Here is a 14872-nt window from a genome sequence, read left to right as displayed (position 1 = left end):
GCAGCAGGCAGATGTGACAAACCTTGGTTCAGAGTGTGGTGTTGGGGCCACCGAAGCCCAGCCACGGTGGGCATTCCCAGCCCCCAGCTCACTACCCCTATGTTAAGCCCCCAACACTGCCTTCTTGCATCCCAGATGCTGCCTCCAGGAAGGTACCAGCTGGATGTCTCATAACACGTTCTTGCTGGGCTCTGATAGATCAAGGATTATGTTCCCTGTCGGCTGTCTTGATAAGGCTGAAATCCAGCTCTTTCACAATGTCGTGTTTCTAGCTGATAAGGCCTGTCTCTTTCTTCCCCCTTGTCCATTATAGAATTAACTGCGAAAGTTGGTGAGAGCAGGCTCATCACTAATACACATGGGGCTGGGGGCAGAGATACAGCACGCGGCGTGCAGACTGTAGATCTGGATATTTGAAGTTGTGAATCAGACTAGTCAGTGGCTAAATACAGCATGTTCTATTGTCTTAAGCTGAGCTTTAAAATGTAGGTTTTATTATTACTCACATGTGGTGAGGCCAGTAGCTCAGATCACTGCCATTGAAAAGACAGTTTGTTACTCACAGCTCCCAAGAGGAGCAACAGTCAAGCTATGAAGAGTCCCAGGAGAAGCACCAGGGTGGTCAGGAGGAGGCAGAGAGAGGGGGGACTTGGGCAAGGGGGCTTTACTGAGGTTTCTGGGGGGAGGAACAGGTGAGGCAGGGTCTGTAGAGCAGGACAGGCCAGTCTGAATCAATTCAAGGCTCTGGGGTGTAGGGGCTGTCCCTGGCTGTCTGGTACCTGGCCTTGGGTGGTCAGGGTCGGTGCGGGGTGGAGAGAGCTTACAGAGGAGGTGGCTGGGATGTGGGCTGTGAGATGGTTGGTTTGCCTGTGAAAGCCTTGCTCTCAGCTGAGTTATTTTCTCTCTCTAGGAACTGGCCAGCCCTGGGAGGGGCAGTTCTTCCAGAATCAGGAAGAACCAGATGTCAATGCATCCTAAAATAAAGAAAGTGAAAAATGTGATTAATAGACCTGACAAATGTAACTCTTTAATGGCTAGGAGACCAGGTAGGAGAGATGTGGGTTTGATCCCTGGGTTGGAAAGATCCCCTGGAAAAAGGAAATGGCAACCTCCTCCAGTATTCTTGCCTGGAAAATTCCATGAACAGGAGAACCTGGTAGGCTACAGTCCAAGGGCTCGCAAAGAGATGGACATGGATGAAGTGCACACACATGTGTGCATGGGACGGGCAGACCTTCCAGGGTCAGGAGGACCCCACTGTCAGAGCATCCTGAAATAAAGAAAATGAAAAATAGGATTAATGCCCTTGACAAATGTAACTCTTTAACGGGTAGGAGACCAGGGATTTAGAATTCCTGGATCCCTTGGGTTCTGTGCTGGAAAGTAGAGGTGAGGGAGAGAGCTGGCCACAGCCCCTGGCCTCCCCATCTTTGCCCGTCTCTATCATCTGTCACCACAGGCACCTCCCATATGAGCGTTGGACAGCCAGCTTGCATGTCCTAGCTCTGGCCACTCCTCTGTGGTGAGGCCATGCACCACCCTGACCCCCTTCTGGAAGGAGAGGGGGCTTCCTCTGGACTCTGGGCATACTGTGGGCACAGGGCCTTCTTGTACTCGTCGTAATGCGATCTTGGATTCAAGAACTTGGGAGGATGAGTTGCTTCAGGGCAGAAGCAAGGGACTCCATCCAGGCTGGTTTCCTATAAGATTTTATATTACAGGAATATAATATATATTATAATATGTCATTTATTATTCTAATTATTATTGTAATGCTTGGTCCTTCCACACCTGGCTTGCGTTTGTCCTAATGAAACAGGTATGCAAAGATTCGTATCTTTCCTCTGTTAATTTTGTAAACCTATTTGTTTTATCACCCATGCATCGTCTGAGTGTTGAAGGAAAGGACAGGCATGTTAGTTTGGTGTTTGGCTTCTAACAAGATTTGGTCCATAAGCAAGAAGTGCCCAGCAGGCGTGGACTAGTCGTGGGGCTGCGTGGTATTGATGCACGGACCTGGATGTGGGCATCCTGTGTGTGTGTGTTCAGGGTGGAACCTCAGAGCCAACTGAAGACACACTTCTTCTATAAAAGGCTTGAGAAAATAAGGCAATGAAAAAAGTGTAGTTTTTCCAAAGTGCATGTATTAATCGAAGATTTACCAGGACAACCATTGCATTTCACCATGACTTAGAGTTTCCATCTGGTCTTCTGAGGGGTGTCTTGTTGAGGTGTCTGATCTTGTGGGGAGAGGCAGGGTACCGTGGACTGAACCCCAGGGCTGAGTTGGCTGTGCTCCTGCCTGGGAGGTGAGTGACATGCCCTGATTGGACAGGCACACTCCTTGCCCAGAACCTCGTGTGGGAACAGACTCCAGGTTTCCCATCTCGGGTGTAGTGCTGGTCCCTGTCTGGCCTTTATTTAGAGAGTAAAAAGCCAGTTCACGTTTGGACTTTGTCACAGCCTGTCAGAGCTTCCCAGGTGGTGCTAGTGGTAAAGAACCCACCTGCCAATGCAGGAGGCATAAGAGATGTGGGTTAGATCCCTGGGTGAGGAAGATCCCCTGGAGGAGTGCATGGCAACCCACTCCAGTACTCTTGTCTGGAGATTCCCACAGACAGAGGAGCCTGGCAGGCTACAGTCCATAGGGTTGCAAAGAGTCAGACATAACTGACTTAACATGTGCACACACACACAGCCTGTAAGAGGTTGGGGACATCTGTGTGGCCCACACAAAAGGGTGGGTTTGCACTGTTTGGGTGCCGGGCAGGCCAGCGCCTGGAGCAGAGATGAGCAGGATGCCAATGGTCTGTGATACAGGTGACCTTGTGGATGGATTAGTGCCTAAGATGGGGCCTTTGAAATCATCCTCTTTATTTCATTCCTATCACAGCCCCCTCACTTCTCCCGTATTTTTTGCTTTGTCCTTCTCAGCTCCAGGTAGCCTGCATGGCCCCCTCCCTTCTTCTCAGGCTGGGTTGCATTTGTGTGTCCTCCACCCTCCAGTCAGGCTTCCTAGGTGGCAGTGGGAAAGAATCTGCCTCCCAATGCAGGAGACACAGGAGATGCAGATTTGATCCCTGGGTCGGGAGGATCCTCTGGAGGAGGGCATGGGAACTCACTCCAGTATCCTTGCATGGAGAATCCCATGGACAGAGGAGCTACAGTCCATGGGGTCGCAAAGAGTGGGATACGACTGAGCGACTAACACTTTCGTTTCTTTTTTCATCTTCTATTAATACATGCACTTTGGAAAAACTCTATCTAGGGTTTTTTCGCTGCCCTATTTTCTCAAACCTTTTACAGAAGAAGTTGGCTCTCAGCTGGCTCTGAGCTTCCACCCCTAACACACACACACAGGGTGCGCACATCTGGGTCTGTGTCTCCACCCCACGGACGAGCACGCACGCATGCACCACTCTCCAGTAATTCACTGTTCGATGACCTCAGTTGCTCAGCATCCTGAGAATCTGTTCTGACTTCTATTTTATCAGGCTGTCGATTCCTTGAGAATATTCACGTGTCTTCCTAATGGTGGCTTCCCCTGTGACCAGCACAGCATTGCCCCCTGGGGGAAGGGGCATGAGGCACTAGGCACCTTTTCTGAGCCCAGGATTGTATTGGGCTCTAAGGATTCAAAGGACATAGCGTCCATAGCTCTAGCAGAGAGCTGGGCATGCCCATAGTGACCTCGGTGTCTCTAGGATGGTTGTAAAGGACGGCAGGACCCCAGAGAGGGATGGCCTGCATGGCCCACTCTCTCCTTCTCTCCTGCTCTGAAGAGGGGCTTCAGGGCAGAGAGCAAGGACACCCTTGGTGGCAGAGAGCAGAAACGTTTGTGGAGGGTGTTCCAGGCAAAGGGGACAGCGGGAGAGTCTATACTAGCCCCGATCTGCCCCTGGAGGCTGTGGGGCAGGGGTGGGGCCTGGGGGGCTGTGAGGACTTCCCCCCCCACCCCGCTGACCTCTTGAGTGTCACCTCCGTCCGCCTGCTCTGACTGAAGCCTGGCTGCGATGGTGGCTGCAGCCCTCCTTCTTCAGCGTGAGATGGGGGAGGCGAGGGCCTCTTCATTTAACTCGGTTTGGAAACGCTGGCGTAGGAGCCTGACGGCCCCTCAGTGGAGGGCGGACTCTGCTGAGAGAGTGGTGGGGGCTGGGACCTGCTGGCAGGAGGCTAGGTTGATGATGAAATTGATGAAAGTGTTAGTCACTGAGCTGTGTCCGACTCTTTGAGACCCCAAGGACTGTAGCCCACCAGGCTCCTCAGTCCATGGCATTCTCCAGGCAAGACTGCTGGAGTGGGTTGCCATTTCCACCTCCCGGGGGTCTTTCCGACCCAGGGTCTCCTGCATTGTAGGTGGATTCTTTGCCATCTGTGCCACCAGGGAAGATTGATGATTATTCGATTTCAAAGAGAAAGGTCTTGTGCAGGGAGACCCTCTCCCCGAGGAGGTGGTCATGGGTGTGATAGTCCACGGGGCTGTAAGCACAGGAGTTGATGTTAAAATCTTGCCCTCCCCCTCCCTGTCACCACACTGCTAAAATCTGGGTGCAAGTTACTTCCCAAGACGGTGCAGCGGGGTACCTCCAACACAGATACACCATGTAGCTGGGGACCTTATCAGCTTCACACGGGTCAATCCTTGCCCTGGACAATGTTCTGAGTTTTCCAGCCAGCATTCTGGGGTCTCTTTTCCAAGGGCTATAGCTCAGACAGACCCTCAGTCCTAGGATGCTTCTGTGGTCAAATAGAGAGAGTCCAGTTTCAAACCTTTAACAGATGTTAAGCCTCAGCTCTAGAGGGAAAAGTAAATACTTTCTGTGAAATACAGAAGTCCTTCAGTGAAGTTCATAAGGTATGTTCCGTAATAAATGAGCAGCAGTATTGCGTATTTGAAAAAAACGTAGACTCTGGAATTAAGCCGAGTGAAATTTTATTTTTATTTACGTTTAAATGAATTTTCTTCAGGCTCAGTCTCCTTACCCTCAAAAGGGATTTAGAGAGTTAATGTGAGAATTAAAGGCAATAATGCACAAAAGTGAAGCCCCACACGAGCATCTAGTGTGAGCTCACTCTCCTTAGCTTAAGAAGATCAAGGTGATAGATTGGGAGTCTGGGATTAACATATACACACACTACTATATATAAAATAGATAACCAGCAAAGACCTACTGTATAGCATAGGGAACTTGACTCAATATTCTGTAACCTAAATGGGAAAAGAATCTGAGAAAGAGTATATATATATATAACTGAATTGGGCTTTCCTGGTGGCTCAGTGGTAAAGAATCCACCTACAATGCAGGAGCCACAGGAGACATGGGTTTGATCCCCGGGTTAGGAAGATCCCCTGGAGGAGGGTACGGCATCCCACTCCAGTATTCTTGCCTGGAGAATCCCATGGACAGAGGAGCCTAGAGGGCTACAGTTCATAAGGGTCATAGGGAGTCGAACTGAAGTGACTTAGCACGCATAACTGAATCACTTTGCTACACACCTGAAACGAACACAATATTATAAATCAACTATGTTCCAATATAAAATAAAAAATAAAATCAAGAAGATCAAGTGTGGATTTGGGCTTAAAAGTTTTTAACACTAATTGTTTAAGAATATAGTGTTCCACTTTAAAAACAAAGTCCCCAATTCTATTCCTTGTCTGCCTTTAGAAAAAAAATGAAGAGAACTAAATCCTGCGGGCGTCTGTGGGGTGTGTGCCATGTTTGAGGGAAGAAAGGAGAAAGAATCAGACTTGAGTGTATAGTCTTGAATGGACAGTCCCAGGCAAAACTAGTAAATAGACTTTTTAAGCAACTTACACAATATTGTCAATGGGTGTCCAGACCACAGCTCTTCCAAGGATATGCACTAGGAAGGAAGAAAGCAAACCCAAGCCCTTCTGTCTGCAGGGAGAGCTGGGGAGTCGGTGGGAGGGCTTGATTGTCAGGGGTATGTGAGTCGGGTGGCTGAAGTGGGGAGGCTGTGTGGAGCTGACAGTGTTGCATTTCTCTGTCTTGCTTTTCATGCCGGGAGTGTTTGGTTTTCTTTTTGTCACTGAATAGTGCTGATTTATTAGGCCGTGTGCTTCAAGGGCACGGAGGGATTGCATGTAGGAGCAAGTCTGAACGGGGAAAGTGAGAATTACTGTATCAGATGATACCCAATTAACTGGTGACAAGCACAGCAGGTGAAATTGGAACCGGGGCTTTATCTGTTATGTAGAGTGAGCGCTTGCTGTATAGTTAACTGTCTTTAAACCTGGGGGGGCTTCCCTACTCATTCTCTCCCCTTTCCTCCTGCCCAGGATCTGTTCCCATCTAAGCAGGCACAGTTTCTACTGACATGAGTATCTGGACTAAGTCCCTGAGATGCGCTCTGGGTTCAAGGGTGACAGGGCTTCTCTTGGGGCATCACACAGCGCTGGACTGTGGAGGCGGAAGCATACACATCAACACAGCTCAGAATAACTGCTTTTACTTTCTTCACGGACAACTGAATCATATTATGATGCTCCAGTTCTGAAAAGGCTTTCCCACTCTCTGCCTTTGAAGTTACCATAATAGCTTCACTCACATCGCCCAAAGGAGAAAATCTGGATGAAGCAGTTAATCTTTACATTCACTTCTGAGAGTGGCCAAGACAGGTGATGGAGGCTCAGAGCCTGTGCTTTCGGACCTTCGGACCTGCCTATCTCCCGTAGCCAGCTCGTGCGCTACACTGAGTGATCTACGTGTAGGCTCATGGAAAAGTAATTCAGAATTATTGGGAAGATAAAGTGATATGGCATTAAATGCTTGATATTCTAAAACACAAATCTTATTTTATGTGCAACTAATGTTTTGGATTATGCACGCCTCCTCCGGCTTCAGCCAGTGTGGAAAATCCTTTAAGATCTCTACTCAGTCACTTCCACCCGGAGTCATGTTTACCCCTTCAGGCTGGGCTGAGTCTCCTTCCACAGTGTTCCCAGAGTGACAGATGCTTTACCTTTCTATCATTGGACTGAACTCATTGCTTTTATTAGCTACCTGTTTGTCTGACTGTCTTTAACTCCAGACCTGGTTTTCTCTAGGCTAAGGGCAGTGCCACGTTCAAGTCTGTAGCCGCAGTGCCTAACACACAACTTGGCACGCAGTGGGCATTTCAGAAGTGTTAGATAGATTTAAGAATGAGAGTCAGCAGATAGAACCCCAAAGGGAGGCCTGCTCTTTGTTAGCGTCTGTTAATTTGGTAGGACCCGCATCTCATCACTTTTCTTCTCCCTGGAAATCTGGTATCAACATCAGAGAAAATGAACAGCAGCAACTGAACGATGTCCTGCTCATGAGAAGTGAGTCCATTGCTCAATCAGTGATGGTGCTTCTTTGGTTCCAACCCTAGAGGATGTGCACGCCAACACAGCTCAGATAACTGCTTTTACTTTCTTCACAGACAACTGAATCATATTATGATGCTCCAGTTCCGAAAACTGATAGACCAGTCTGAGGTCTAGGAAGGATTATATCCTATTTAACTTGGGCTCTGTCTCTTGAGAGTTCTATGTAAATGACCACCACACACAGTGATGGCAGAAAAATGCAGTGAAAAAAAATCTATAGAGGCAAATAAAATCTTCTTGTAAAACCACATGAACATGACGTTGTGGGAGGAGTGACTCAACCTGAATATAAGACTTGGAAAATTAAGTAATCATTCATTAATCATTTTCTCATTGCAAACTACTTTGAGGGTTTCCCTTGTGGCTCAGTTGGTAAAGAATCCATCTGCAATGGAGATCTAGGTTCGAACCCCAGGTTGGGATGATCCCCTGGAGAAGGGAATGGCTACCCACTCCAGTATTCTTGCCTGAGAAATCCCATGGACAGAGGAGCCTGGAGGGTTGCCATCCATGGGGTTGCAAAAGTTGGACATGACTTGGCGACTGCACCACGACCAACAAAAACTTTGTCTATACTCCTTGGCCTATACTATATATATATATATATATATATATATATATATATAATGTACACACATGCATATATATATCACATATACATGTATATATACTAAATGTATATATGTGATATGTGAGACATATATATATATGACACACAATGGTAATACAATGGTAATGTATTTTATTCTGATATATTAGCAGTATTCTTCCCCACATCTTCCCCACATCTTTTGATGGCTGTGTTTTGTAATTTCTGCTGCTGCTGCTAAGTCACTTCAGTCGTGTCCGACTCTGTGTGACCCCATGGACAGCAGCCCACCAGGCTCCTCTGTCCACGAAATTCTCCAGGCAAGAATACTGGAGTGGGTTGCAATTTCCTTCTCCAATAATGGCTCCATCGTAGGTACTATTATTGTTTGGCATTTAGAAAAGGTTTTTTTTTTTTTAAGTTTATTTAGGAGCTGAATCTCCTTTTGTTTATTTTTTAAAGTTTATTTATTTTTTGGCTGTGCTGGCTCTTCAATGCTGTGAAGGCTTTTCTCTAGTTGCGGTGAGTGGAGGCTACTCTCTAGTGCTCACGCTTCTTATTGTGATGGCTTCTCTCGTGGAGCTCAGGCTCTAGGGAGCAGACTTTAGTAGTTTAGGTACATGGGCTCAGTAGTCATGGCTCGTGGGCTTAGTTGCTCCGAGGCATGTGAGATCTTCCTGAGCCAGGGGTTGAACCCAGGTCTCCTACATCGGCAGGCGGACTTTTTACCACCGAGTCACCAGGGAAGCCTCAGAACAGGTGTTTTGAACAGGACGTGACACAGAGGAAGTGCTCAATACAATGTTGACTACATTGATGTCATCGTCTTAGCATCAAATATTTTTGGATGTTGGGTTTCCATTGTGATAGTCAAGATCACTTTGGTATCAGCAGGGGTTCAGGATGGTATTTCCATCTTCAGTGTAAAATCTGAGATGTGTAATACCTCCAATAACAGATTCTGCCAGATTTCATAGGTCACATCTCACCTATGAAGACAGTCCAACTGCGCATCCATTTTTTCCTGTTGTTCCCTCCCTGGATTTTGGTTGGTGCTACTTCACTACTTCATCTCCGTGTGTGGTTTAATTACCCAAATAAACAGAAGTGCTTCCATTAACTCAAGCAGAAGAATGGCACTTCAGATGATCAGAAGTTTCTCAGAATTCTGAAATTCCTCCTCTGTCTTTCACATCTTCCTTGTGGAAGATTTCACTAATGAGAGTTCATCTTATCTAAATTTGTCCTTGAATAATGATCTTGGAAATCTGATGATTTATTTTTGTAAAATGAGATCATACCTCACTGGTTACTTATGTTATTTTAGAAAACGTCAATAAAATGGATAACACTAAACTGATGGGATCCCTTTGCTTCTATTTTCAAATCTGAAGTCATATCGTACTTATCTCAAGATGCTGTCCTTATTAACTGAGGTGGTGGGGCTGAAGCTCTTCAGAACCACTGCTTCATTCAATCTCATGGCAGGTGTTACTCATTTCCCATGACAAATCCTCCTGTCCTTCTATTACACAAACAAAGGATCTAATGCAATGAAACTCAGTTAGACCTTTTTCCACTAGACATTCTCCTGTCTTCTCCTGAAAAGGATATTGCTGGTAGCTTGGTAGTTTTTTCATTAGACTGGTAGGGATATTTTTGGATCATCAGTTATGATGAAGACTTACAGAAAATGCTGCTATGCCCTCCAGGGAGTTGTCAATGTTAGCATCTGACTCCACCTTGCTCTCTGGGCCCCTCGAGGCCATGTCTCTTTTATACTTAAACAGCACCTAAGCTAATGTCATGCACGAAGTAGGACCCAAATTCCATTCCTGTAACACTGATTTGTGTCTGTGCCATGAACTCTGATAAGTGTTTTTGCAGATTTTCTGTGTTTAATGATCAATTGGTTCTTGTTTAATTGGATTCATAAAACTATTTCATTCTGATATTTTGGCCTGATTCTGGATCTCAGATTCCCTTAGCATGTGGGGAGGAGGAAGTGTTCCTGTCTCTTCCCCATCGGGATGCCTAGTGATCCCTGGTCTCCCTTTTTCCTTTGGTACTCAGCTTCCCTTGGTGCTGAAACCATTTACCTCAGGTTGGGACTTGAACCCATGTGGCAGGATTCAAACCCAGTCAAAACCCAGGTATTCTGAGATCACAGACCTGGTTTCAGGATCTAAGGAAGCTCAGGTTCTTTATGTCTCGTCACAGAAGAATTCAGTGAGAGACAGTGGTAGGTAAGAAGCGGATTTATTCAGAGAAAAACACACTCCACAGACAGAGCGCAGGCCATTGCAGGGGGTGAGTGTGGTGACCCTGAGATGTGATGTGGTTAGCCTTTAGGGGCTGAGGAATTTCATAGGCTAATGAGTCAGAGGATTATTCCAGCCATTTTGGGGAAGGGGTGGAGACTTCCAGGAATTGGGCCATTGCCCACTTTTTGGTCTTTTGATAGTGCCTTGGAACTGTCCTGGTGCCTCTGTGTATGTCATTTAGCTTGATGATTGAGGATGACTTGTCTGCCATTTTGGACCCATTTGGTTCTAATTGGCTTATGTTATGTGCTTGGACTATATCATTCTTTCAAAAGTGCCCTGCTCCTTTCCATCCTGTTTCAGCATCATCTTTGGTTCTTGGGACCTTGTCTCACCACCATTACTGTTCTCTGTGTCCCTGCTCTAAGATGCTGGGGAAGGGAAGGAGGAAGAGGGAGAGTGAGAAGAAAAGACGGTCTCTGTTCCCAGTCAGTGTGTCTGCAGGCATCTTTTAGCAAGTTAAAAACCTAAACTCCCCGTCTGCAATCTGGGCCTTTCTGGAAGGTGGTGAGTCAACCCAGGAATGAGTGAGCAAGGCTGGCCTGGGAGATGAGTCAGGATCCAGCAAAGGCAATCAACACAACAGCCTCTGCAGATGGCAGCCTCTGGGCAAGTGGACAAGATGTTCCTGTGGGTCCAGCCAGTCACTAACTAGAGCTTCAAGTGCTGAGATGACTCAAGTATTTACTGTCTCATTTCGTAACAAAATCATTTATAGGGTGTACCTCTGGATTATTTTGAACTTGAGAACATGGCTTTCTTGTCCTCAAGGGAGGTGCTATGAATTTTTGTCCCTTGGATAAAAGGTGTTATCACAGTATAATCATAGTTATATGGAATCATCAGGATCTTCTTAAGTTACTCTCACTCCCAGTGTGCTGACATCTCTCCTCCTTGCTTCAGTTGCCAGGGTCTTCCAAGTGTCCATCTGTAGTTCAGACCTTCTCCAAGGCTCATATATCCAACTTCATACTTGACAGGCCAGCTGGATATCTAATAAACCTAAATTTATCATATCCAAAATTGAGCTCTTTTTAAAAAGTTTTTCAATTGCTTTGATTTTTTTCCAGCTTTACTGAGGTATAATTGACAACATGAGATATTTAAAGTATACAATGTGGTGTCTGATATACATTGTGCAAGTATTTCCCCTCATCGAGTTAACACATCCATCACCTCACATATTTGCCTTTTTTGTTCTTTGTTGAGAACACTTAAGTTCTACCTTCTTAGCAAATTTCAATCCAAAATTGACTCTTGCTTGTCTCCTTATATTGGTTTCACCTGAGATTTTTGCCCTGCGCTCCTGAAATAAAAACAGGGTTACCATCAACCAAGATGGGAAGATCTCATGTGAAACCAATGGTATGGACCTACCAGAAGCAGAAGATATTAAGAAGAGATGGCAGGAATACACAGAACTATACAAAAAAGATCTTCACAACCCAGATAATCACAATGGTGTGATCACTCGCCTAGAGCCAAACATCCTGGAATGCGAAGTCAAGTGGGCCTTAGGAAGCATCACTACAAATAAAGCTAGTGGAGGTGATGGAATTCCAGTTGAACTATTTCAAATCCTAAAAGATGATGCTGTGAAAGTGCTGCACTCGATATACCAGCAAATTTGGAAAACTCTGCAGTGGCCACAGGACTGGAAAAGATCAGTTTTTATTCCAATCCCAAAGAAAGGCAATGCTAAAGAATGCTCAAACTACCGCACAATTGTACTCATCTCACACGCTAGTAAAGTAATGCTCAAAATTCTCCAAGCCAGGCTTCGGCAATACGTGAACTGAGAACTTCCAGATGTTCAAGCTGGGTTAAGAAAAGGCAGAGGAACCAGAGATCAAATTGCCAACATCCGTTGGCATTTGGGTTATAGAAAGAGCAAGAGAGTTACAGAATAACATCTACTTCTGCTTTATTGACTATGCCAAAGCCTGTGACTGTGGATCACAATAAACTGTGGAAAATTCTTCAAGAGTTGGGAATATCAGACCACCTGACCTGCCTCTTGAGAAACCTGTATGCAGGTCAGGAAGCAACAGTTAGAACTGGACATGGAACAACAGACTGGTTCCAAATCTAGAAAGGAGTATGTCAAGGCTGTATATTGTCACTCTGCTTATTTAACTTATATGCAGAGTACATCATGAGAAACAGTGGGCTGGATGAAGCACAAGCTGGAATCAAGATTGCCAGGAGAAATATCAATAACCTCAGATACTCAGATGAAACCACCCTTATGGCAGAAAGCAAAGAAGAACGAAAGAGCCTCTTGATGAAAGTGAAAGAGGAGAGTGAAAAAGTTGGCATAAAGCTCAACATTCAGAAGACTAAGATCATGGCATCCAGTCCCATCATTTCATGGCAAATAGATGGGGAAACAGCAGAAACAGTGACAGACTTTATTTTGGGGAACTCCAAAATCACTGTAGATGGTGATTGCAGCCATGAAATTAAAAGATGCTTGCTCCTTGGAAGAAAAGTTCTGACCAACCTAGACAGCATATTAAAAAGCAGAGACATTACTTTATCAACAAAGGTTCATCTAGTCAAAGCTATGGTTTTTCCAGTAGTCATGTATGGATGTGAGAGTTGGACTATAAAGAAAGCTGAGCGCCAAGGAATTGATGGTTTTGAACTGTGGTGTTGGAGAAGACTCTTAAGAGTCCCTTGGACTGAAAGGAGATCCAACCAGTCCATCCTAAAGGAAATCAGTCCTGACTATTAATTTGAAGGACTGATGTTGAAGCTGAAACTCCAATATTTTGGCCACCTGATGCAAAGAGCTGACTCATTTGAAAAGACCGTGATGTTGGCAAAGATTGAAGGCGGGAGGAGAAAGGGATGACAGAGGATGAGATGATTGGATGTCATCACTGACTCAATGGACATCAGTTTCAGTAAACTCTGGGAGTTGGTGATGGACATGGAGGCCTGGCGTGCTGCAGTTCATGGGGTCACAAAGAGTTGGACATGACTGAGCTACTGAACTGAACTGACTTAACTTGTAGGTTGGGGCAGCACAAGTCAATAAAATGAGAGGCCAACTTAAACAATATATATTTCACTCTTGTGTTTCTGTTTTAGTTATTAGCTATTAACAACTAGTAAACCAGAAGTTTTGTTGTATTTCCATCTAAATATTTGGTGTCTTGATGAAGAATTTTAAGGTACTATTTCCAGTTTCCAATACAGCCCCTGCACCTCAGTCTATCAGAGCTTTCCCCCAGTGTACCATATCTCCTTTACATTAGTAAAGTGCTTCTTTGGCCATTGAGCTTTGTGTGTGTGGTAGTTTCCCAGTGGTTCTGACTCTTTGTGACCCCGTGGACTGTAGCCCACCAGGCTCCTCCATCCATGGGACTTCCTAGACAAGAATGCTGGAGTGGGTTGCCGTTTCCTTCTCCAGGGGATCTTCCTCACCCAAGGTTAGACCTGGGTCTCCTGCATTGCAGGCAGATTCTTTACTGTGTGGGCTACCAGGGGAGCTTTCAGAGTAATCTGTTCCTTCAGCATTTGGTGTAATGAGGCGCTCACTGAGTTTGTCTCTAGGAGAGGCTGACCTCACAGCGTGGGAGCTGAGCAGTTAAGGTCAACTTCTTGGCTGGATCCGATTTCTATCTGAGCTTTAACGAAAGGGTCTGCATGTTCAGCTGCCACTGGTGAAGTTCTCTGATTCATCCGTGAGATGGGATGTTCTTCTCTCTCTCATGCTCTTCCCCAAACTCTGCAACCAAGCACTTGGCACCACGTGGGCAATGGGCAGGGCACAGCGTACAAGGGGATCCACGCCAGACATGTAAAGAGCTGCCTTTGACAGCGCGTGGTGAAAGGCATCACACCTTTTCTCACGAATCCAGCTCCTGTGGCACCTGGAGGCCTCAGACCCTTTCCAGTGCATCCCTCCAGACAGCCCCTCCAATGGCTTCGAGTGTTTTCCAAACATAGGATGTTATCACTAGCGCCTTGACTGTGACCCTTTGGGTTTTGGCTTTTAGTTGAGCAGTTCTGGGTTTTGTTCAACCTTTGACTCCAGTTGCATTCATTTTGGATTTTTGTTTTGCAGAAACCAGTGTGAAGGTGAATACTATGAAGTACATGGAAATGCTTGAGGAGAAACTGCACAGGTAAGGATGGTGATTTCTTCATTGCAGACTCAATGGTACATCTGGATTCTTCATTAGAACAGAATTTAGTGAAAGCAAAGAAAAAGGCTAGCCAATTCTGTCATAAATTAGCAAAGTAAAACACACACAAAAAAGGGTTCTTTGAACCCTGTAACAGAAGAATCAGGTGTCATACAAACATCTCCCAGCACTTTTCTCTTTTTATAAAATGTAAGTAGATTAAGATGTTGAAAAGTGTTTGAGGGAGATCACAAGAGAGTTTTCATGTTTCAGAAGAAGAATCATCTTCCTTGGTATGTTAAATTCAGAATGTATGCTTCGGTCTGTCTTCCTGTTCTTTTAAATGTCTGAAGTGGGTGTAATGGATGTTGACCTGGCTTATATATGTTTTGGAACCATAGAAAAATGCACATCTTAGGTTCTGTTTTGTATCTTGAATCAAAAC

The 14872-nt window shown here is 45.5% G+C and overlaps 1 protein-coding gene across 4 annotated transcripts in view; it reads left to right on the top strand.

Annotated features, from left to right (window-relative positions):
• DISC1 (DISC1 scaffold protein) overlaps positions 1–14872 on the top strand; it is a 428932-nt gene that overhangs the window by 331342 nt on the left and 82718 nt on the right. For all 4 annotated transcript variants that reach the window (XM_043924985.1, XM_043924986.1, XM_043924983.1 and 1 more), the window contains one exon: positions 14367–14427. In XM_043924985.1, coding sequence (XP_043780920.1) covers positions 14367–14427 — 61 coding nt within the window. The remainder of the gene's footprint in view (positions 1–14366; positions 14428–14872) is intronic.

This window comes from Cervus elaphus, chromosome 15, assembly GCF_910594005.1.
Source record: "Cervus elaphus chromosome 15, mCerEla1.1, whole genome shotgun sequence".
In the NCBI taxonomy this organism is placed as follows: Eukaryota; Metazoa; Chordata; class Mammalia; order Artiodactyla; family Cervidae; genus Cervus; species Cervus elaphus.
Note: the sequence above shows the minus strand (reverse complement) of the source record. Positions and strands in the feature narration are given on the sequence as shown.